Here is a 26,494-nt window from a genome sequence, read left to right as displayed (position 1 = left end):
TCAAACAAACATCACAGGGAATCTTCAAGGAGCATCATAAGTTGCTGAAGGACTTGGGGGTTTGTGAGTTCACGGAGGAAATCATCATATCTGCTCAGAGGTTCATCCACAGGATAAACAAGGTATCTCAAACAGACCCAATTGGTGCAGCAAAGCAAATACTGTTCTCCAAGACTGGTAACTGTGAAGTCATGTCACCATCAAATGATGCACTTCACTTCCATCTGATGCAAGGTGCACTAACCATCCATGATATGAAGAAATGCTACCTATGCCAATATCCTGCACTGGTGGACATGGCTTGCATGAAAATGATTTCTTTTTCATGCCAAAAGCAGTGCAGGAATACCCATTGCAAATGCCACATTTCAAAGTTAAGGTGTACAGTGATGTGTGCTTATAAACAGCAGAGTGATGAGCAAAATACTTGTATAATTACTCTCACACACATCTTGCAAGTAACCCGCATGATATGCCATGTGATTTACAGATGATATGATTTAATTACTACGCATGGTTCAAATGGCAATAAAACAGAAAACTTAAAAATAAACATATGTACACTGTTATGAGTTTAAAACTATTTGGGATAAACAAATGTAGCTTCCAGTTATGATTTTAAGTTATTCCAGAAAGAAAAAATGGTAATTTAGATTTATTTCTTTTATGGGTGTTTATGAGGTTGGTCAATTTGATCAATCCCACATAGAGATAGAGTTGAGAAAATAACAGACAAGATATGAAGGAGATATTTAGGAGATTTTAGAGATTGTGTAAATGAAATTTGAGATTTTTCAGATAAAGAAAAGTATTTTTAACCTTAATGTGAAAATTACTTTGCACTTGGAGCAGTCAACACTTTGACTCCATACATTCATGGAGAAATATTTAGTGAAAATACTTCATTATAAATTAACATTTTGTGTCTAAATTATTCTTAATGATTACTGAAAGGCTGTGAAATTTCATGAAGTTACACAAAATATATTAGAAGTGGTAGTATAAAAACTTTAAAGGTTAATTTGGGGTCATTTCAGCCAGTACAAGAGATCCAAATTATTCACAAATGAAATTAGGAGAGGGGAATATGAACAGTGTCACCATTTGCTCAAGAGAGAAGCATATGTAGATAATATAATGTGTTGCAAAGAGAAAGATATTTTAAAAATGTATCTATTGACCCTTATATTCCAACCTCAGACAGCAGTGTTTGTGTTAAGGCTTTGTATGTGAATTTCTTTATTTGTTTGTGGAAACTTAGGGTACCTTTACCAACAGCCTGTTGAGCTTTAAAACTTGCCCCTCCTATACATCAAATCTAGCATCTCTTGCTAGAAAAGTTTCTGTTTTGTCATTTTTTTTATCACACCATTCACCTCAAGATGTCTTTTGTACTAGAAGTAATTGGTGAGTATCGTGTGATTTGGTATAAGTTTAATCCACTTACATGTAATCTCACAGTCATTTAGATGCTTCACATAGACATCAGTTTGGTTCAGAACTCTATGTGTATCTAACCATCTATGTGAGTAACCTAGACTGGTCACTTAACTGTTTTAAATACTTTAAATGCATTACACTGCCTTTACATTTTATAAACTTTATGCATTCAAATATAACATACCACAACTGAAAAAAAGTTTTATACAAGAAGCAGGAGTTTTACCTCCTGATAATTAATATACATGAGATGCTATTATGAACACTGTGTGACAGTTACTGAATACTTTATGAACACAATAAACTGTGTGTCAAGAAGTGAGTGTTTCATAAAATGAAATATCACAACTGATTTTGGTTAAGGTTGTAAAGTGATTCAGTTTATTATGATTTAAAAGTAAATTTTTTAACGGTATTTCACGTTTTTATACAACACACAAAAGTAAAAAAAATGAAGATAATTGTGATAATTCATTTTATACAATAACTGATACTTTTATTTTTAACCATAATAATTATCAGTTTAATTATCAATTTATTGTCCATCGTTGTCATGTTAGGCATATAATTTAAATATTTCTTGCTTCTCTTCAAAGATAAAAATTCTTTCTCATATTAGTATGTACTGGCAATTTTTTTATGTAAAGTTTCAGTAACAGATGTAAAGACTTGTAGTACTAACATACAGCAATAAGGATATAAATCAGTTGTATAGACTTTGTGCATGACAAAGTTAGCACTGAATTACAAACATTTAGCAGATATTCAATGCATTGATCAGTCTCAGAAAACTGTTAGATTATGTACCATAAATTTTATTCTCTGATTTTGCTCCAATTTTTCGTTTTTTTTAGAAACATCTACTCACATTTGGAGAACTACTAAGCCAAAAAAGTGAGTAGAAATGTTTTGTGTTTAACTTTGAGTTAGATATTCATTTTATGGTTAGTAGCAAATTCTCAGAGGTCATCTTTGCAACCTTAGTGGTTTTGGTAAATAGCAGAAATATTGAACAGAATATCAAAAATTGAATACATTATTGAAACATAATAAAAATTATGTATATTCTTTGTTAACTTAATTCAGTGTAGTACTTCACCATGTTTCTTGTTTTTACTAGCAGATATCAACTAAGTACATGGCTGTGAAATCTTAAAAACACAGCCTCTTCATCAGTTATCTTGAAAATTCAAATGAGCAGGAAAAGAAATTATTATAACAATAAACAAATTTGGTTTGTTATTAAGAAATACAAAAATATTGGCCTAAATAACTGAAAATTGAACTTTTTAGATGGAGTTTGCCAAAGCTAACCATGTACAGCTGACAGTGGAGAATTGTTATTCAAGACTTTCTTAATTCATTGTAATTAAAGATTTAATATGCAAGAGGAAATAATTAATGATGAATTAAAATTGTCATTTGATGTTATGGTTCTCTTGTGAAAAGAATTTTAGTTGCTGAAAGCTAATAGCAGGATTTTTTTTGTATATTCACACAGAAACAAATGAGATATATTAACTCCTAAGTTATGATGTTTTTTGGCCTAACATAAAGGTTTAACTTCAGTGGTTTTTCTGTACTTAACTAAATCTCTCTGTAGGCTAACCATGTTTGTTTGTCAGCAGAAATGGAATATTTATTTTTAGTGATGTATTCAAAGGAGATTAAACCCTCTTAATCCAAAAGTATCTACCATAACCTGTTTTTTTACTTGAGTTTTTGAAAGATGTTTTGTGTACCATGGTCTTATCTTATCAACTGTTTTCCAGATATAGGGAGGTTTTGACTCCTCAGTTATATATGATCTACTTGAGTTTTTTCACATTCTTCAACCAAAACAACCTTTTCAATTACCTAATTGGGATTGCATTTTTTTAATTTGGTCAATAAAATTATAATAGTAATCTTTATTTTTACTGTAAAAGATAATTTGAAAAGATAAGAACTACTTAGCTTTACATATACTACTATATATTCAGATATAGAACTGTCAGGTTGAAGAAATACAGGAGAAAAAGATATCAAACAAAAATCTCATGATTGTTCACAAAAGTAAACAAACTAGTGGATAAAAGTCTAATAAACAAGCTACTTAGTAAAATCTTTACTGATAATTATTACTGCTTAATTTTGTTTTCAGATATGTAATGTTTGTTTAATTACAGGAAACAAAATCTTTAATTTTTTCATATACTGTTTTTGATTTTTTTAAGATTGTCTCTCAGGGAGGAATAGGTATCTGTTGGAGCATTACAGGAAAGTACACATCAAGCAAAGAAATTATGAAGATTCCCTCTCAGAAGGTAAAAATATCTGTAAATGTACTGAAAAACTATTTTTATGATTTCTATGTTTCTCATAGAACCTTTGTTTTGCATGAAACCCAAGCAATCTGTTATTTGATGACAAGCCATTTATTTAGGTTTCATACTTTCCACTTAGGCAAAGTCCAGATAGTGAAAATATGTTTATTTTTTTCATTTTGTGCCCACTGAAACCGTCTACATCATATACAACTTAGCGTATCAAATAATTACTGACAATATAAACGACTAAATGCTGTTTGTTTATTTCTAATTTTCCTTTCAGTGATGAATGTGTGATTTGAATAATTGATCAAAGTGATAAAATAGTTATATATAGTTCCTCTTACTTTCTTACTTAACAACAGTCATAAAAGAAATAAAATCAATGACAAACATAAATTGGCTTTATTTCTTGGAGAAGAATGCATATATGATAAAAAAAAATTAGATAGATATTGATACTTAACTTGATAGCTGAGTTTGTTGAGAATAGTCACTCTGGTACATGAAGAGATTTTTCCCAAAACTTTGATGAAACGTTTGAGTACCAAAATTTACAAGAAAAAAACAGTTATAAAAATTTCATCCAAAATATCATTTGCTACTAAAAAAAATGTGTTTAACTCTTTTTGTCATGGACATGTCAAAGTGTGCATGTCACAATATTTTTACGAGTTACATTCAAAATTTAATTAACTGACTTTATTGTCATAATATATAAACAATCTTGATATAAAACAGGGTTAATAAACCACATTTTCATATTATATAAGTTTTAAATCATTAATTTTATAAGGTAATATTTTTAAAAAATCATCAACCTCCCATAATGTGAGAATTATGATGTTTACTGTTTAATTTATTTACCTCAAGAAGAATGGAATTTATCATAAATTACTCATCATAATTTAGTTATCACTTAAGCAAAGCATACTTTTTATAGCTTTCAATTTTACTTATTTGTGGAACCATAAACTAGAAAATCAGATCCACCTTTCACATCATCTATCTTACAAATTGCTATTAGTTTGTTTTGAAGTTTAATACTGTATTATTTATAATCAATAGCAAACCAGAGTTATAGTCTATCAAGTGACATATTTTATTGCATTATTTTCTCCAAGAGAATTGTCTGTTTTTCTTCTAGTTCAAGCTTCATCCCATAGGGAAACACATCAGTGAGCTTAGCTGAATTTTTAATGTCTGTTATTGCATAGTTAGAAAGCCTGAAATTATGGTAGTTATGGGTCATTTTCTGCTTTTCGTTTGTTATTATTCTTTGTTCTTAGATGTATTATTTATTTAAACAAGAAATTATATAATATAGTAGTACCATTAGTATAAAAAAGAAAACAGAGTTAAGTTTCATCAACATAAAAAAAGGAAAACCCAGGTAAGTTCTATAATTTTTTGTTTTTTTCATATGTATTCTTTATTTATTATTATAACTAAAATATAAAAATTATGAAATTGTTTACTAGGTACATTTCCAAGTAGCTCTTGAACTATCTAATTTGAGAGAGTAATGTGCATTTGCCAATTGAGTTCAAACTTGTGTGGTAGTATTATTAGTTAGACATGGATCAAAGGGCAATAAAACAGTAAAGTTTAAGTAGGAATAAATGTACACTGTTATGAGCTTTAAGATATTCAATATACACAAATATAGTTTCCTGTTACAGTTTGAACCCATTCTAGAAAGTAAAAAGGGTAATTTAGATTTATTTTGTATTTTGTAGGGTAGAGAAAATAGCAGATAAAATGTAATGTTTTACTGAAAAAAAAATTAAATTTACTTTGAAAGTTACAGAGGTTACATAAATGATTTTTGGCAATGTTTAGATGAAGAAAAAGTATCTTTAACCTTCACACAAAAATCAGTTTTCACTCAGAACAGTGAACACTTTGACTCCATATTTTCATGGAGAAATTATTAGTAAAAATATTTCATAAAAAATGAATAGTGTTTTTTGTCTGTGAGAGACAATATGGGTACTGAAAGATTATGAAATTTGATGAATATATGCATAACATAATAAATTATAGTATGGAAACTCTGCAGGTCAGTTTGTTGTCATGAACTCAGCTAAACTGATTCAGCCAATAGTGAGAGAGCTAAATAATTATATTGCATAAGAGTACTTACAAGGTGAAAAATCTAAGAAAGGTATATAGTTTTTTTATAACCATCTTCATGTGAAGCAAGTAATAAACAGTTTCAACTTGCAGAACTTGTAATTAACCTTTATTATTTGGTTTAAATGCATAATGTATATTAAAGTCTACTGAGCTTATTTAAGTGTCCCAAAGGTTGGGACATGAATTTTGTTTTTATTTAAGACCTTCAGTAAAAAACAAGGAAAATAAAAAAAGGCATACATGATAAACATTTATAAACAAGGAAAGTGAAAAGTATGTGTGATATTTAAATATTGTAAAACTTAAGCAACTGTAAAGTATTTGTTGATATGATTGTTTCATTCTACATCTCAGTATTAAAATTATTAACTACTTATTCCACTCAGTGATAGTTTGTGTGCATATATATGGTTTTGGAATATATTACTTAAAAAAAGTAATTTTATTGAATCAGGCTTTAGCCAGTATCAGGTAAGTATTATTTTAAAACTGGTCTTCATATATTTTCAGCACAAGCATACATACATAAAATATGCTGAAGTAACTTTATTTTTGTATATACCCTTACAGATGAACAAGAAAACAATGAAGGAGCAAAGCTAGAACAATTGCTTTTAGATGATTGTTTGATGTCACAAGATTCTGATGAGGAAGATACAGAAATGAGGACAAAAGACATTCACTTGAGTCCTGATAATCCCACACAGCATAATTGTTTCAAAAATGGACATGATACAACTTCAAAAAATGAATTGGAAAGATTACTCAAAAGTTCTCAAACACAATCTATGAATGTGATGATCAATGGAGAAGACCAGAAGGATTCGGCTCTGCCATGTAATGGTGATGATGCAAGTGATATAAATAGTTTATCACCACCTGTTTATAACATGACTTGTGCTTTGTCTGTTTCAACAAAGAATGTGGAAGAACAAATTTATTCATATAGTGAAAACAGTAAAGCTGATAATGGTAAAAAAGGGATACATTTTCATAGTCATAATGAAAATTCTGCAAAATATTTTGCAAGTGGTAGTGTCACACAGCCAGTAAAAAGATTTGACTGTAACTCATCTGATTTACAAACTTTGAAAAATGTGGATGACAGAGAAAAAAATAGCTCTGACTTGATGTGGGAAAAGAATGATGATCACAGACATGAAATAATGAATGAAAAACCTGACTCGTTTATTAGCAAAAAATGCAAGAATGGAAAAATCTACAATGTTGAGTATTTATCACCAAAGAAGTTGAGAACAGTTGTTAATGAAGAAGATAAGCTTTGTTCTGAAAGACTAATGACATCTTTAGACATTCAAGATCAACCTCATTCTAGGAAGGTGGAAGCACTTGTTAATGAAAATAAACATGATACTGACATGGTAGAAACACTTGTTTATCTAGAAAATAAACATGACTATGACAGGATGGAAACTGAGGCTAATATTGAAGATAAACTTGTGTCAAAGAGTTTGGAAACAGCTACTTTAAAAGATAAACCTGGTTCTGAAACAATAAAAACAAGTGCTGGTGCAGAAGGTAAACCTTATTCTGAGTGTATGAGTACAACTGTTAACATGGAAGATAAACCTACATCTGAGATGGTGGGAACAGCTATTGGCATGAGAGATGAACCTACATCTGAAGTGGTCAGAACAGCTGTTGACATGGCAAATAAATCTGATTCTGAAGTGACTGTTGACATGGAAGATAAATCTGATTTTGAAATGGTAGAAACAGCTGTTGACATGGAAGATAAGCAGAGTTTTAAGATTCTAGAAACAGCTATTAATGTGGATGGTGAACCTAATTCTGAAATGATAGAAATGGCTGTTGACATAGAAGGTAAACTTGATTCTAAGATGGTAGAAGCACCTATTGCCATGGGAGATGAATCAGGTATACAGAGACTAGAGACAGCTGATACTGTGGAAGATAAACCTGATTTTGAAGAGATTGAAACAGATGCTTATGTAAACAGTAAACCCAATAGTGAAATAACACCCATTACTGTAAATGAGAAAGATAAACATGATTCTGTGAGAATGGAAGCATTTACTAACTTAAATTCCTTACCTGAAAAGTTGGAAATAAATGTTGATGCTACTAAAAGAAAAGATACTGAGGAGAATTGTGTTTCTGAAAGAATAGAACAAGTCAGTACAAAGTTAGAGGAGCTAAATTCTGACAAAGAAGATATAGTTACTATTGCTGATGACATTATTTCCATTAATTTTAAATCAATTGTTAATGAGGAAATCCCCAAATTAACGAAACTTGACTCAAATAAAGGGATTAGTGAGCCTCAAAAATCCAAAACTGATATATCAGTAACTGAAGAACCAGAACTGCTTAAGCCAGTATTCCCAATGTTTACATCAAAACCTGTTACAGAGTCCAGCACAAGAGCTGAATCAGTTGAAGATATTAACATTAAGAGTATAGAACAGTCTGGGTCAGTGTCAACTGAAATACTTGAAGATTCAGATCATGGTTTAATTCCATTAAAAATTAAAGACGTTCCTAGTAGGAAAGAAAAAGAAATATCAGATATTACTGATGAAGTTTTCATTTCTTATGTGAATTCCAGGATTCCATCTGGAAGTGATCTGTTAGAATGGGAAATAATTCAAAAGGAAGTTGCTGAGATAACATCAATGATGAAATCAGAATTTGAAATCATAAAACCAATTTCTCCTCTTCCTTCAACTCCACCACCTCCTCCTAGGTGTGATTACCAGTATTCCCAATCAGTTGCTGAGTTATTTGTTGATGATGGTGATAATCAACAGAAAGCTGATCCTCCACTTGGATATTATCAGACAAAGAAGAAAAAGAGAAGAAAACATTGTGAAAAAAAGTTTTTAGTTAAAGCTAATGAAATTGAAATAAGTTCTCCAACCATAGAAAATATGCAAACTTCTCAAGAAGTGGAAGAAAATGTTGGCTTAGATGAAGATTCTGCTCATTATTTGTCTCATCAGCAGTCTGAAGGGTTTGAACTTAGCCATGACATAATTTCTGAATCTATGCCATTAGCAGATGTAAGTACGAATCACTTGTGGACCAAAGGAAATTGGTGTAAACAAAGTGGAGATACTTCCCTACTGACAGAAGACAGTAGCAGAACAAGTCACATGCTTGCAAAGAACCAGTTTCCTAGTTTACCATCATGCTCAGTCAAAAATATGAACCCGCCTTCCTGTATGAATAAGATCAAAGCAGACATTTTGCATGATTCATTTAATAGTAGTTTCAAAATAAGTCTTCAGTTGCCAGATGTAGATAAAATAGATCATAAAATTACTGCTGTACACTTGGAACTTAATACTGAAAATCGAGAGTTCAACTTGACTTGTGATCAACATCCATCTTATTCTAACCAAGAAAGATGTCAAAACTTTTTTACAAATCCACATTCAAATTGTGTTCACAAAAACAATTTGCCTGCACGGCAAGTTGAAAATGATCTTCATCAACAACACCCACAACAAGCTGGTAGTTCTAAAGAACAGAGCTGGAAATTTGATGAACCGTATCAAGATAATCAGTGGAAAATGGATAAAGTTGTTCATAAACAACATTTTGAATGCCCTGAAGAATTCACATCACAAATAAAAGTTCCTTACCAGGATCATCAACAGGATCAAAGAATATCAAAAAGCAGAGAAAATAGAAATGAAAGTAAAAATAAATATTTAGAGAAACCTAAATTGGCTACTTTAGACAAACAGTATAAACAAAACACTGAAAGTGAAATAACACCAGATGTTTGTTCCAGAGAGAATTTGACGGGAAATAAAAATCTTCCCCAGTTACAATCACGTGAGGTCTCCAGATTGATCACTTCTCCAAGAAATATTCTTAGAAAAAGAAATATACTTCGAAAAGAAAATATAGTTAATGATTGTGACTTGTTTCCATTGAAGAATTCATTTAAAAAAAATTTGAGACTCTCCTTGTTGAAAAAAAACGTATCAAAGACTTCATTAAAAGGTGAAGAAAAGAAACAGTCTGTTGAAGTTAATAACGATAACAGCCCAGAAACCCCTTGGACTCTACAATAATAAATGACATGCAATTGACTGAGAAAAAAATACATGACACTAAAATCAAAAATCAATTCAGCACTAATTTATCATTAAAAACAACATTGGATAAAAAAAGTAACCACAAAGGTGAAAATTTCTCAAAACCAATATCACCACTTCCTAAAACACCACCAAAAATTAGGTTAGCTTCTAAAGAACAAAATTCAGATTCACAACCAGAAAAACTTTGTTCTTCTTCTGCACCAAAAAGTTTGTGTCAGAAATTTACAGAATTAGAAAACACTCATTCTTTCACAGAAAAGAAGACACTAGAGTTTAAAAGTAACAGTGAATCCCAGAAAATTATTACATCTTTACCAAATTCCATCAATCAAAAATCATCATCAGATCTTAACAGTGAGGAAGGAAGGTCAATTTTAAGTGACATAAAAGAGGTAGTTCCCAAGCCAATACCTGAAGCTGATTTTCCTGGTAATATTAGTACATTTCATGGAAGTGTACCACAAGATTTTTCACTGAAGACTGGTGCTGAATCTGACACAAGGGTAAAGAGTATAACAAATGCATCTGACATTCGAACTGAAGAGATTCCAAAAGGATTGGAAAAGCAAGGAAATATCATGGAAGTTGTTCATACTCAGAAAGAGATCTCTCTTGCAGGTTCTGAAACACTCTCACAAATAAATTATCTGCATCATGGTAAAAGGAAATGTCATTCAGAAATTGAAACTGAAGTTGCCAAAGGGAACTGTAGTCAGATCTCTAAGAAAATATGCCAGGGTATTAGTAGCTGGAAGACATTTCAAGGTTCTTTTATTACTAAGTTGTCTGAAAAAGAGAAAAAATGCTATTGGAAGTTACCTCATGAAGATATGCATATCTCACCTTCAATAGAAAAGTGTTTGATGAAACTTTATTCTAATGGAAAGACTAATGAAGACAAGAATCAAAGCAGGAATGATTTTTTGGCCATAGTTGGAAACCCAAAAGTCATTTCTTCAGTAAGATTTTTGGTACACTCTCTTATTAGCTACTTGCATAATAGCCCAAAAAATCCATTCATTGACTTTCTATCTCAAAACTCAAAACCTCCAATAATTTGCCCTCTTGAAACTAGTCTTCTAGAATGTCTTTTGTATTTGGAAGAAAAAAAAAAGAAGCATCTCAGAAATATGATGGGTGCTTTGATGATATCTGTCAAATCTGCAGTCTTTGCTAGAAAGAAATTTAATTTGCTCTTTGGTCTAGCAGCATTGTCTCGTGTATATGCTGCTATATGTAGACACCAAGGATTGTTAGAAGAAGCTAGAATATTTTGCTATGATGTCTTGTACAGGAACATACCTTTTTCTTCATTTGTTGTGGCAGCAGTGGTGGGTGTTTGGCCAGAGGTCCTTTATTCTATGGGAGGTGTGTTGCATTTAATCAAAATGGATTAGTTTTTTTTTGTGTTTAGCACAAGTTGTGAAGGTTTTTCTAATTATTCATTAAAGTATTTATAATTACAAAAAAAAACATCTGTGGCAATCCAAATCTGCAAAGTTGTTTACAGGAACTCAGTCTTAATATAATCTTTGTGTATGGTATTCAAGAGTTTATTAATGTATTACATTGTTATATTGTATATAGTCAGTGAGTAACTTCTCTTGTTAACTGGTGACTACAGTTAAGATCTAAAAATATTTTATTTTATCTTGGTGTTTTTATGGTGCACAAAATTGATGATAAAGTGATTAGTATTAATTATTTATTAATTCTTTCTTAGTGCTAAAATATACACATAAATCTTTTCAAATGTATACAGTTTAATGCAACATAAATTTTATACCATTTTTCATTATTTAATTACTTTTACTTGTGTAGATGTACAAAATATTTTGTAGTAAAACTTTTGGAAATTGTACACTAGCATGCTCTGTTATCCTCATAACTAATGTTGTTGTTTTTTACCTGGTTGGGGGTTTCCATCAAATTGTTTTATTTGTTCTTGCAATGAAATGCTGTGGTGATCCAGGAAGTTATTTTGATGATTACTTTTGACTGAATCAGTCGATACTTTACCAGTATGATATTTGAGTAGTTCTTCGTGATTGTAATTTGTTGTTGGTCAATTAAGTTAATGTAGTGGTTGTTCGTGCCTGTCTTCTTTGTTCTGTTTGCCAAGAATTATCATCAAAATTCATTAATTGAAGTTAGTGGTTTTCATTCCCTATAATGGCTTACTGAGTTATTGTAATGATCCTTTTTTACCAAATGTGGTTTATTGGTTCATATTGATCATGAGTGTTGTGATGATCCAGTAAGTTAGGTTAACGGATTGTTTTGTTAATAAACCTCATGATGATCTGTCTAGTCTATAATTTTAATGCTTTTTATGCTAATATACAAGTCTTATTGTGTATAAAAAAAATGTTTTAAGGCATCTTTCAGACTTTTATTACTATAGTATCCTAAAATGTTTTGAGAGTTCTACATGGCTGGGTTTGTTTGGAAGTGTAACAGTATTCCATAAAATTATTTCATTGTTTCTTTTCTTTCCTGTGAGTTATATAATATTCAGTTAAGTTGTTAATTATTTTTAATAGGAATTTCCTGACGGACAAAAAAAATTAATACATTTTTTCATAATGTTGTTTGTTGCCTGGAAAACTCGAGGCATATCACAAAGTTGTTTAAATGTTTCTTCTAATTCTTTGCTCAGCATTATTTGTCTTCAAACATTTTCTCTTCTGTATAAATTATCAACAATTTTGTGTTTACTGTTTTACAGTTTTGTTGCCATTCATTATGTATTCTGTCTTTCCTCAATTTCATTGTTTCTAAAAAGAAAGACACCAAATTTTACACTTCAGTTAGAACTTTGAATCAAATTATCTTCCAGTTCATATTTTCTTTTGTCTTTGTACTTTTGCAACATATGCTCTATTAATCAGTGATGTCAAGAAAACCCATTTGTAGAGAAAAATATATGTAAAAATGGCTCATTTGGGTTGAGATTTTTTTTTTTTTTACATTGAGGAGCAAACAATGTTATGACCGAAGAAGGACAAAATGTTGTTTGTTCCTCAACATAAAAACTTTTCCCAACCCAAATGAGCTGTTTTTACATACATATGCTCTATTGTTTGCATTGAGGTTGTTTTAACAGCACTAGGCATTGTTGTTTCACGTAATGTGTGTCAAATCCTCATTAATGGCCTCAACAGATCTATACACCATTGACATATCACCTCTATGTTTCTCTTTGACATGCCATAAATTTCTTTTAAGTAATTTCTAACTCATTAAATCCACTGTACCCAGTGGATCAACAGTAAGTTTCTAGACTTACTGTACTGAAATTTATGGTTCATTTTGTTATGTGGCAAAAATATTAGCACATTTTTCACAGTTTTGGCAATTATGAAAAACTTTTGGACACTGCCTTATTTGAGCCATTGTACACCAGGTAGCTGGTTCTATTTTGATCTCTTATTCAAAATTCTGTACCCCTTGTTTGTGTTTACTTCAGCTGAGGTTGCCCTATCTTATAAATATTTCACCTAAGATGTTGTTAGGTTATCCCATCCCATCCTTCAGTGCTTGGATTACCCAGGTACATGTCTTTTGTTTTCTCCTTCTCTTGTTTTTTTACTGAATCTCAGTCTCTATCCCCCTCAGTGTAGATTCTTGTATGTGGTAAGGGGACCTCCCAGAAAAGGCTCTGTTATTTCAGTTTACCTCCTCTGGTATCTAAACATTCACCCACATGTTTATCTTGCATGACAACCAATGAAAGGGAGGAAAGGATTCTGGTGATTGAGGGGACCAACTCTAACACACCACTTTGACCTTGAATTCCTGGCATTGTAGTGTGTTACCTTGTAGGGCTTCATGGTGGGTGGAGTTACTAGGCACCAAAATATTCTTTCTTTACTATGAATCCCCCAAATAAAAATAAAATAGTGAACAAACAGACGATAGATAAATAACCACATCTTGAAGATTCTGAGAAGCAATCTTCAACACCTATACCTCATTTTCTGATACTACATTCTTTTTCAGACAAATCTTTAGGGCAGATGTCTCCATTTTTTATTCAGAAGGGACTAGAGGGGCTTGCATTCGAAGACCATTGGGGATATACCCAATGAGGTTACTCCCCATGCTGCTTTGAATTCATCATGAGGAGTTTGTAAATGGTTCACAAGATTTCTTACCCTGAGGCTTCATAGTGACTGTCCACCACTCTTTCTCAAACGTATACTACTGCACTTCATTCCATGGCTACAGTTGGAGTGCAGACATATCTCTCTGTGCCTTGAAAAGAATTGTTCTAAAAACCATGCTTTAGAAAATTGATGAATTAACATCAACACTCATCTCTGTCCCTTCCATTCCTTCCAGCAGATCCACTACCTTTGGTTTAGGGCCTATGCATATTCTCAAGTCCATCTTCTTCTCAGGCTCCAAGATGCAGAACAATTATTCACTAACAAGCTCAGTTGCTGGGATCTTTTTCCAATGACAAAGGCCTGCCCAAATGACCCAGAGAAGGATCCATGGAGGTTGATAGGTCTCCTTCAAATGAAGAAAAAAGACATGGTCAAAAACAAATTTGCTTACGCATAAATAAAAATGGTTACTTTGATACAGTAGAACTGTCAAGGTTTACATTCTAATCTGCATGAAATCAAAGCACTGATTGATTCTTACCATTCTGTGTGTCTTTCCTTACAATAAACATTTCTGAAACCTTCTGATACAATTACCTTTTGGCAGGTTTTTTGTGCAGAAATGATAGGTTGTATGACGGACGAGTGCATGAAGGGGTGGCATTGTTAATCGATCAGCATGTGTCCACCCTGTCTTTGCTGCTTGACACACCCTTGGAGTCCAAAGCCATCCTTGCTTCCTTGGGTTGTACCATCACTATTTGTTCTATTTACCAGTCTCCTGGATAGACCTATGATTAATCAGATCTTGATGCTCTTGTTGAACAGTTGCCATCTCCCTTTTTAATCCTGGTGGGCTTTAATGGATGTCACTGCTGATATTGATAGGAAGGGTCTCTCTGTAGAGTGTATGCTATCTGATCACAACCTTTCTATTTTCAATACTGGTTGTTCTACTTATTTTCATGCACCTAATCAGTCCTTTACTCCTATTGATCTCAATTTGCTCCCCTTCATTATTCTCCCATTTTTAATGGAGGGTTGACAGTAGCCCACAGGGCAGTGATCATTTTCCTGTCATAGTAAGGGAAACTGGCCGTGGTCGATGCCACTTGACCCATCAACCTCTGTGGAAGCTGGATCAAGCCAACTGGCCCTCTTTCACTGCTCTCACAGAACTTGATCCTGGTGTAGTCTGTAAGCTATCAATAGATGACTGCATGGCAGCAGTAACTGCCTGTATTATCTAGGCAGCTGCTCAGTGTATTCCTAAAACCTCATGTTTTCCATGGTATCCTCATCCATGCTGGAATCCTGTCTGCCACATGGCATGGAAGGCTCAAAAATAGGCCTAGGATACCTTTTGTAGATATCCTTTACTTTGAAACTGCATCATTTTTCAGCAGGCTCATGCACATGCTTGGCAAGTCAGATGTCAAAGCCAGAAGGAATATTGGGTTACATTCATGACCAGCATCACTTCTACCATCAGTTACAAAGTCATATGGGACAAGATTTGAAAGGTCAGTGGGCAGTATAATTCTGTCCCCCTTTTGATCTTGCACTCTGATAGCCAGGAAATTATTGATATCCAGAGAATCTCTGATACTTTCAGCAAAAACTTTTGCCAGGAATCTAGCACTTCTGCTTCATCCTTCACCTTTTGAGCCATCAAGACTTAGGCAGAGCAATCACCTCTTTTCTTTTAGGCTGATCATTTCTATGACTATAATCTCCCCTTTACACTGGTGGAACTCAAGCTTGCTCTTCATTGGTCAGACCTGATAATATACACTATGAGATGCTGCACCATCTCTCTCTTACTATTCTTCTGGCTGTTTTTAACTATATCTGGCAGGATGCATGGTGCCAGACTATTGCCTTACCTTTCTCTAAGCCTTGGAAGGATCCCAAGATTCCTTCAAACTACCATCCAGTTGCTTTGACAAACTGTCTCTTTAAGACCTTAGAGAGGATGGTTAGTGCTCATTTTGTTTGATTCTTCAAATCAAACAACCTCCTCTTGTCCACCCAGTATGGTTTCGATGACAGCGCTCCACCATGGACAACCTGAGTCAACTTGAAATGTCGATCAGAGAAGCCTATCTCAAGCAACGACATCTTGTGTCAGTATTCTCTGACCTTGAGAAGGCTTATAATACTACATGTAGGTATGACATTTTGTGGGACTTCCACTAATATGGGTTGTGTGGTCATTTGCCTATTTTTAATAAAAAAATTTTAATAGGCATTGATTCCAAGTTTGTGTTGGTCCAACATTTCCCATTCTTTCCTGTAGGAACTTTGAGTCCCTTAGGGCTGTATCTTGAGTGTCACACTTTTCAGTATAGAGATCAATTCCATTACTGGACAACTCTCTCTAACTGTTACAAAAATGGCTTGCTATCAACAACTTCCACATCTCATGATAGTTGTCGAATATGAGGTTTATTGATCACCAGCTACAGACTGCCCTGAATCATTTACTAAAGTGGACCACAGCAAACGGTTTTAACTTTTCTCTCTCTAAAACCGTTTGCATGCACTTTTACCACTAATGGGGTATTCACTCTGTGTCGGTGAAGTTGTGCTTCCCATGGTCCCTGAGACAAGGTTCTCTATGCTTATCTTTGACCATAAGCTGACCTTTATACCACACATCAAACAGGTAACAAGAGCACTGAACATCCTCTGTGTCCTCTCTTCCACCTCTTTGGGAGTGGACTGATGTTCTATGATAAAGATGCTGTACCCTGTTCATCATCAAGGGTTTTGGCTCTGCATGGGGACTTGCTGCACTTCCCCAGTCCAGAGTTTGTGCACAGAGTCTCATGAACTTCTTCTGCACCTCCACCATTTGTAACTATCTGTACTATATGCTTCAAAACTTCAATCCTTACCCCAACATTCTACCTGGGCTTGTGTCTTTCTTCCTCAGAGGGTCATGCTTTTTCAGAATAGATGGTCTGCCACTGTCCCTTTTGGCCTTCATATCCAGGTGCAGTTGGCTGAATTAGGTCTGTCCTTAGATGACATTACCATCCCCAAATATTACATTTCTTTGATTCATCTGAAGAAGGCAGATACTTCTGATTGTAAGTACTATTTTCTATTTGCCAAACATCTTTTGAACCACCCTTCCATTCTGATTCATGCAGATGGTTAAAAATTAGGTGTCTCTGTGGGCTCTGCTATGGTTTGTTGTGATCCTGTGGTTGTGCACAGGATCCCTTCTGCAGTTTCTGCCAAACTGTACACCATTTCTCTTGCTCTGGATCACATATAACACTGCATAACAATTTTTTTGAAAAGTTTTGCTTCCTGAAGAGTTTTTGCTGATTGTGACAGGTACCTGCTGGGTATGCACAAATATAGTTTTGGTTTTGCTTCATCACGTAGGAACTCTGAGAAATAGACAGTTAACTGTTTACCTGCAATAACGTATTTAATTGCATTTATGTTTCTAATATTCTAATGTTTCGATCTTGGCCTCAGTTATTCTTGGGAACATCTGTCTTAAATAACGAAAACCTTCGCCTTCTTTGTTCATTGCTTTCACAAAATTCTTCATAAGTTCCAATTTTATGTGAAGAGGAGACAAAAAGGTCTTTGCAGGGTCAACAAGCGGTTCATGTGCTACATTTTTCTGTCCTGGAACTAACTTTTTACGGAGTGGCAAGCTCTGTCTAGAATAATGAGATTCTTTGGCAAGACTTTCCCATTCACAGATGAAACAACAGTACTTTGTACAGCTGAGCTGCAGTCCAGTAACAGAGCAATGACTTTCAGATCTCCACAGATATTCCAGTTGTACTTGCTGTACCAGATGTGTTTCAGCAACATTTCGATGTTCTTGTAGGTTTCTTTCATGTGTGCTGCATAGCCAACAGGTATTGAAGGGTGAACATTGTCATTGTGTAACAGAACAGCATTGAGGCTCAACATTGATGAATGAATAAAGAGACGCCACTCTTGCGGGTCATGGTCACAACCCAAAGCAGAGAACAATCCTTTGATGTCAACACAGAAACAGAGACTGTCAACTTGTGCAAAGAATTTGCTTATATCATCTTGGTAGTTTCAAAAAACAGAAATTTTTGTACCTGGTGACAGCAAACACCATTCCTGCAATCTAAAGCTCAGCAATTCACCTTTTGCTTTTGACAGACCCAGATCTCTGACTATATCATTTAATTCTGACTGTGTTATGAGATGTGGATTACCTGAGGAGCACGGTTCAAAATCCGGATCAGTGTCACTGCCAGTTCTCTACATTGCAGTTTCTTCATCTGGTTCATCCAAGGTCCATTCCTCTGGTGTTTTTGGAATTGGAAGACTGTTGTTATGTGGCACAGGTTTCATTGCTGAAAGCAGATTAGGGTATTCAATTGACTTCTTGTTTTTGGCAGAGAAACAAGACACATTAATCAAACAGTAGTAACAGTCCGTCACATGGTATTTCTGTTCTTGCCATATCATTGGGACGGCAAATGCCATTGTCCTTTGAGTTCCTCTGAGTCAAGCTCTAAGACAGACAACACATGTTGCACAACAAATGTGAAGCACCCATTCCTGGTCTTGATCACCAATTTTACAGTCGAGCGTCTCTGATGAACAAGCGTATACTTGCCACAAATATAGCAGAATGTATCACAGTTGTTACGATATTGACGAGATATATTGGTCGACACTAGTCATCCTGTAAAACGTCTATAACATCTAACTTACTTGTTACAGTGGTACTGAGGCAATGCTATATTCTGAAACAATACATACACACTATAAGGTCTATATTAATTCAATGAGCAGCATCTGTGTATGCAAGCCACTTTTATAGCTCACTGAGACAGAGTCAAGCTGGCTCCAGCATGCCCATGCTGCATAATTTCACAGAACAGCTTCCAACCTGGCCTAATTTCATGCCTGGACATCCCCAGACTGCACAAAACATTGTTCGTAGGTCTCTTACAGAAATGAAAATTTTTGGACACAGATATAAGAAAAAACATGACAAAACTGATGATTTTAATGAAATGGTATGTGGTGGGCAAATTTGGATGTGATTTTTGTGATCAGCAGCCAAAAATCTATAAGGAACACCCAACAGTGTTCAAGAAGCAAAAACTTTGTTGTGCAGTGTAAGCTAAGCAGGACTCAATTTGTACTGTTTATACCAACTCACTGAGCTCTCTATTGGTCCTGAAATATTTGTACGTTAGTTTTCACTAATGTTCAAAACTTACTGGCCCATTTCTCTTTAACATCTACTTCTGTCCAGTTCTTCTGGATACCAGGCCACATTGGTATTTGTGGAAATGAGCTCTCTCACACCATAGTTAAGTCTGTCTACTCTTGTGCTATCACTGCTTTGCCTGTTCCATACATGGACTATGGTACTATATTCAAGGCTTTGCTGTGTACCAAATGGCAGTTGACTTGGAGTGAGCAACATGAAAACAAGCTTTTCTGGATAAAACCCTCTATTGGACTTTGGCCATCTTGTTTCCATAAGGATCTGAAAAAAGTTGTCCTAACTAAGCTAAGCATTGGTCACAGTTTTTTAACTCATTTTCTTTCCTCTGGGACTTATGCACCAATGTGTGGTCTGTATGACACTCGGGTAAAATAGTCTACATTTTACTGGCTTGCTGCCATTACGACTCTGAACGATGACACCATTTTAGACATGTTTTGTTTACAGGTTTACCCCTGATGCTGGAAAGTGTCATCATCGTTAGTGACACGTTTTTTTAGTTTTTTTAAGGGCCTTGGTCTTTTGAACACTATTTAAGTTTTTAGTTCAAAAATTGGACTTTGTTTTGGTTTAACATGATTTATTTTTATAAATTTAAATAATTTTACTTTATTTTAATTTTTTTACAGTTTTTTGGTGCAGATAGCCTAATTTCTTTGTGCCACAAAATGCCAAACAATCAACCAGTCTCCATTAGTTAAATCTCTTCTTTCAATTTAGAATTATTCATTTTATTCTCTCTCACTCTGTTCATCTCTTTCTTACTCAACACCTTTGCTATCTATTCATGTTTTACTTTCTTTTATTTCAGAGGATTGAAATCACAGTGTCAGCTTTACTGGAGCAACTTTCATGTGCCTCTTTTCCAATTTTCCCTGAATTTTCTTCTTCCATGTTGTCATAGTTGACTTTGTTTATTTCTGAGATGTATTTCATCAGGTTCCTTTACTTTCTGACATTTACCTCCATAATTCTTCTGTCATGGACCTCTGTTTTGCACTCTTTCTTTATGATGTGGATTTAAGGGAGTATTTCTTATACTCTGGGATTTTGAGCTGATTTATCTTGTCAATAGTCATCTTTTATCACTTAGATTTCTTGCTTTTGAGATCAAGGACACCACCACATTTCTTATCCTATATGACCTTGTAGGATTCCCCTCTCTCCTGTCTCATGTACTCTTGTTACTCTCCAAGTTTCCTCTATTAGGACTGGCAGTTAAGGATATTGGAGACAATTTGTTTTTTTTGTCTTGTATCTTCTAGATGGGATTCTGCTCACCAACTTTGTACATTTGAGGACTCCTTATTTTGCTACTGATACTTGGGTACTTTCTCAATGTGAAAAACCTTATTCTTCCAGTCTTCACCTTGTTTGTTTGAAATGCTGTATGATAATTCTTGAACCTTCCTCTCTTTGTCATTCCCATGAACATTTGCACCTCCTTTCATCTTTCCTTGATTGCCAGTGGATGACTTTCTCAATCTGTAGAGGGTGATCTAGGTTAAGATCTTGGATGCTTTCTGCATATCCCAATTTCTCTATCTTCATTTTTGTTTATTTGGTTTGATAACAGTAGATATTAGTTCTGGGCCTTTCTCACTAAATTAATTATGTTCCCATCTGTTTTTCTGCTGGGTCTGATGGTCTTTTCTTTGAGGTTAACATTCCTGAGGCCTATTGTTCTACTGGTCTATATGGAATTTAGTCTATACATGTTCCATCTAGTGAGATTTTTGCTGTTGCAATTCCCTCTTCTTCTCCTCTGAGGGGCTTGCTTGTCTTTCAAGCTCAATCATGCCCCCACCCCCACACGCACACACACACACACACACACACACACTGTTTCTCATATATTGTTGTATATAAAGCAAGCTCAACCTCCATCTTTACATCTTTGAGACATAGAGCTTTTGATGCCTCTTACAATAGGTTTTTTAATAGGTTTCTCACCCATAAAGTTTCCCACTAGATCACAAGTAAGTTTCTAATTTTACGGTACTGAAATTTGTAGTTTCTTTCCCTGTAGTAAGTAGAGTGTATATTTCTTCCCCTTCTTGCTTGTTGAGATCATCACTCTCACTTTTTGCTTTGAATCACTTTTTCTGTAACTGTTCCTTTCCCCCCCAGACTTTAATGGCTTTGGAGAATAATTCAATATTTTCTGCATACCATCACCTTTCCCCTTTATTTTTCTCTATAATTCCAACCCACCTCCTTCTGTGGTATTTTGCACTAGTTGTTTTCTCCTTTGTATTACCCCTTTATTGAAACTTGACAATGTCTTTTCTTGCCTTTAAATTCCTTTTCCTCTAGAAACTTATCCCTTTCTGTTTTGTCCAGTTGATTTATACACTTCATATGGCCAATGTATCCTTCTGTAGTTGATGACACTTTTCTTATTTTCCTTCTTTCAAGTTTATCATCTTACAACTTTGCTTTTTTTCTTGATAATTGGTTAACACTGCAGTACAGTTTCACCTATACTGACTTTTATCTCTTCTCTTCTCAGCATGGGAAAATTATAATTTTTCACAGTTCCCTCATCAATATTATCTACCAGTTCTGTATGCCTGGGAGATGATGAAACCCACCAAATGGCAAATGTTGCCTCAGAGGGAGTACTTGTCTTTCTCAAAATCTGCAGTGAGCAAGGGAATACAAAAAGTGTTAAGCTTATCTGTGCCTACTGTTGAAATTAGGTTTTCATACAATTGCTTTGACAATGTACAAAACATATTATCTTTCAGGCCATATAAAATATCTCCAGGTGTGTATACTTTTCTTTGTTATGGTAACCTATTGCACAGTCTGTCAGTCAAGAACCTTAGGCACATGTGATTTTCCAGTTCAGTGCGAACATCTCTCACCCACCCACCCATCCACACACACACATTTTTTTTTGTAGTGATTTAGTGAGAACCTTTTCTTCCTCAGTCCAAAACCTCTGAGGAGGACAAATTTTAAGTTCCCCCCGTTGGAACAAATTCCACTTGTATGAGAGTAAATGGATCCATTCTCAATGAGAAGTTGGGCTGGGGTATAAGCTGGAAGTGTAGTATAGACCACCCTACTACATCCTGAACCAAGCCATTCCTGGTGATTAATCCAGCCATAAGAGTCATGTGTTCTCATTGGGAGGCAAGTGTTGGATGTTTGTCTGTGCACCTTATTATTCTGGTGAGTATCTTATTTAAATATTTCTCAGTATGGAGCAGCCTGACATATTGCCTTAGCCACATTACACATTTATGCTCAGCTGATCACCTGTGAAGTAATGGCAGGTTGAGCAATTTTACATTTTGCCCACCTCTTTAACATTATGGCCAAATAAAATATTTTTTTATTATAATATCTTTTCCTCTGCCATCTCTCTTGAGCAAAAAGTGTTCTCTTCTTGAAATGGGTACAATTTTCTACTGAGCAATGCCTGAATAGCTTCAATCCCCCAGTGCTCATTGTCCCCTTTTGGCACTGTTTTAAGAAAGGAACTCATCTTTATGAGTTCTTTATCTGCATCAGAGTGTGAGATTCTAGCCATTCATGTGCAGATAAGTGAGTAGCATTTCAAACAAGTACCCACCTCTGTGCAAAACCTCTCACTCTTCCATTCAGATATTTCTTATGCCTCTTTAAGAATGAGACATACTGGGCATGAAAAATTTGTCACTCTTCAAATGCTGGAGGGCTATATTCTATTGATTACATTATAGGCTGATGCACTCTGTGTAAATGTTCATGGCTTGTAGAATGCATAAAAAATCTTCATGGTAGTGCATGAAGTAATAGCTGTTTCTTATGCTTAGAGGTGTTTCATGTTATTTTCAACTATGGATATTGGGCCAGTCATGGCACTTTTAGGTTATAAGTACTCTTTAAGAGTGGCACTCAAATTTCACTATTTTGACAGCTAAGAGTAGCCAAAGAGTTGAATATATGTCTTTCCTTTTGTCTTGTCTATTAAAAACAAGGGATGACCCTGGACAGTTAATACTTGTATATAAAAGTTTTAAAACAGAGGTAAGCTTCACCAAATCACATTCTGATTTTAAAAAGTATAGATATATAAAAAAATAAGAATGCATTTTTGTGAGATAAAAATTTTTTTAATAATATTTACAATAATGATGTGAAAAGCTGATTTTTTTTAAACTGATTTATTATCTGAGAAAAAGGTTTTTAATATGTATGCAATGTAATGTGATAGAGATATGATAGAAGATATTTTCTTGATAGTAGGTAATTTTTATATTGGTTTTTAAAATGTATGTCTTTCTATGCTATTTTCTGAGAGGAGAAAACCACAATGTTAATCTTTTATCAATTTATGGAAAAGAAATTCAAAACAGGTACACTGACTTTTGAAATCCGAAACCACATGACAAAAGATCTGAGTGTACTTGACAATCATCAACTTACTCAGAGTTCCTCATCCTTCAACATTTCATAGAAGTTATTGCACCCATGTCAGGAGATATTATATAAACACTGCTTTTTCACTATAATTAAAGATTTCACATTGACAATTGTGCTGTTGACTTTACTCACAATGGATTCCATAGTTAACAGTGGCTACTGATGTAAATATCTTCACCATTATCTGAATTTCTGCAATTTATCTTGAGGTCTTGCATAGTTTGCTTCTAGTATGCAAGAATTTCTAGTGATTGTATTGTTAGCTTGTGTATGTCTGTGTATTCAAGCATTTAATTCTGTATTGTTTATTAGTGTCCCTGATGGATTTTGTACTTATGTGGATGTTCAGTTGTGAAATATCTGCCAATTTTTATGCTGGTGATAAAAATAATATAAAAAGATATTAAGGCTTATTCATCTTTAGATCAGAAATTTTGCATTAGTTCTAAATCTAAAATAGCTTCTGCTGATCTCATTTCCTTTTTTCTCAGCTTTATTCCATTTTAAATCTTGTTGTTTCTGTTATGCCAGAGTGTGCTAATGTTATACTAGAAGATTTACTCTTGTCTACTTTAACCTGTCGTTAGTTAATCTGCTTTTCAAATTTTGTCTTTTCTTATACTTTTTCCTTAAGAGTATTTATTAGCTATCATCTATTTTCATTTCCCAGATAATTTTTATCAGGATCAAAATTTTATCTCATTGTCTCCCTTAGCTATGGTTTAAACTAATGTTTCTCTTACCATTCCTCTTAATGTTCCTTTGACACTTTTGTACATCATGTTTTGCTTCACAAGATATTTCTTCCCTCCCAACTTTTTCTGTTGACCTTGAAAATGCTTCTCTGCATCATTTGCCTTTACCAAATATCACTTTTATTAGTGTCCCTATTGTTGGAGAAACATGATGATTAAAGTCTTAACATTTTGACTTACTAATAGAAGTCATTCCTTTTGAGACTGCCACCAAGTATCTTCATCTTCCTTTTGCCTCTCTCATGTACTTCACAGTTGATGTTAACTACTTCTGTATGTTTCTTTACACACTACAAAGTAGTGAAAAGTTCTTTAAGCCTTCTTGATCCTTTCAATAACTTTTGTTTTGGACAAATCTCTTATCATATCATTGGTTCAATTATGGAATTCTTGAGTTAGATTGATTCTAAATCATTTATCAATTTTCTCCATCTTTTTACTTCCTTCTCTTTGGGACTCCAAATATATCAGAATCTTGGAGACTTGGCATAGATATGTGTCAGCTTTTCTTTTCATGAAGATACATCATTTTAAATGTGAAATTTGTATGGAAGTGTTTTTGTTATGGCCATTGAATGATGATTGCAGATGTACAGGATACTTCTCTTCATATTCCTCTGAATCTATTATCGTTTCTTCATTTTTCATTGGGGGCTTTGTTTATTATATAAGTTCACTGCTTTTTTACTCAACTTCATAAATTCTTAGTAGATTAGTCTAGTTTTGGCTGGTCTCATTCACTCAACATTGATTTGCAGTTTTTTACGTGGATGAGTGGCTTAAATATACTCATTTGACTATCCAGTTGGCTTTATTGCTTGAGTAAATCATCCATAATTCATATTCTCATTTTAGTACCAATGCAGTGTTTGATAGATATGAAGTTTTGGATCAGCATAGTTCCAGGTATGCTTTATCCACCTCCTATGGAATTCCAAATCTTAGAGTCTTCTGTATGTACTCTTTAACACCTACTACCAGAGACATCCTCTCTGTTTAGGGGGCAGTGGTTTTATTCTTTTCAATGATATCTGATTTATGATTATTGTTCTGAAGCATTGCTATTTCTTCCATCATTCTTGTGTTTCTATAGTTTTTGTTCAACCAAGTGTTATGCCACTGTATCTCCACTTTTCCTTATCTTGTCTTTTAAAAGATCTCCCTTTCTTGGTTGAGATGCTTTGTTGAGAGAATTGCCTTCTTTTTGGTTTTTGTACTTACCAAGAAAAGAAGCTGTCACTTCAAAATCATAGAGAATTGAGATGTTTAGAATGCTTGTCTAGAGTTCTTGCCTGTAATATTTTGCTAGTTCACATGACACAATTCTACAGTTGTAGCTTATGTTAACAGTTCCAGTGGTTCTCGATTTTGCAGCTTTTGGTTTGCTGGAATCTAAGTACTTCCTTGACTTCATTCTCAGCTTTTTTCCCTTTAAACCTGTCATGTTCTTGGTGGGATACAAATGTTTACAGAACCTCTTTTTTTCCATGGAGTTGATCTTTTACCCTTTGGCTTTTCAGAAAGATGGTTGTCCAATGCTTGGTACCTTTTCTGTATTAGTCAACTATCATTTGTCAGTTTATTGATATCCAGATTCATAGTTTCTGACAGTGGACACATTGAGTCAGTTTTGAAGGAACTTCTTCCTTTATGCCTTCTTCCTCATGTACTTGACAAGATCAGTTACTCAGAGTTCCCTTTCAGTGATGACGAAAAAACCCACTTGTAGAGAAAAATATATATCTAAAAATGGCTGGTTTGGGCTGAGAAAAATTTCTATGTAGAGGAGTGAACATCATTTCAACCTTCTTCGGTCATCGTCAGGTTCACAAAGAAAGGAGGAGGTAACTGACCAATAGCTGACCACGTGTTTGAAGGGAGTTGTGTAACTGAGTGTAGGAATGTAGAGGGCATGCTTAGGTGTTTGATTATATTTATTAATTTAGGTATAAAGGTGTTCCTTTGTATTGGTTTA

The 26,494-nt window shown here is 34.1% G+C and overlaps 2 protein-coding genes across 5 annotated transcripts in view; both read left to right on the top strand.

Annotated features, from left to right (window-relative positions):
* Positions 1-9,955, top strand: part of LOC143232292 (uncharacterized) — a 44,922-nt gene extending 34,967 nt beyond the window's left edge. For both annotated transcript variants that reach the window (XM_076467519.1, XM_076467520.1), the window contains 3 exons: positions 2,295-2,334; positions 3,657-3,746; positions 6,459-9,955. In XM_076467519.1, coding sequence (XP_076323634.1) covers positions 2,295-2,334; positions 3,657-3,746; positions 6,459-9,955 — 3,627 coding nt within the window. The remainder of the gene's footprint in view (positions 1-2,294; positions 2,335-3,656; positions 3,747-6,458) is intronic.
* Positions 9,956-9,963: 8 nt separating this feature from the next.
* The window catches only part of LOC143232294 (uncharacterized), a 45,795-nt gene continuing 29,264 nt past the window's right edge, over positions 9,964-26,494 (top strand). For all 3 annotated transcript variants that reach the window (XM_076467522.1, XM_076467521.1, XM_076467523.1), the window contains exon 1: positions 9,964-11,350. In XM_076467522.1, the coding sequence (XP_076323637.1) occupies positions 9,964-11,350 (1,387 nt within the window). The remainder of the gene's footprint in view (positions 11,351-26,494) is intronic.

Source organism: Tachypleus tridentatus, chromosome 11 (assembly GCF_004210375.1).
Source record: "Tachypleus tridentatus isolate NWPU-2018 chromosome 11, ASM421037v1, whole genome shotgun sequence".
Lineage (NCBI taxonomy): Eukaryota > Metazoa > Arthropoda > Merostomata > Xiphosura > Limulidae > Tachypleus > Tachypleus tridentatus.
The sequence above is the reverse complement of the archived record's forward strand: the minus strand, read 5'-3'. Positions and strand labels throughout refer to the sequence as shown.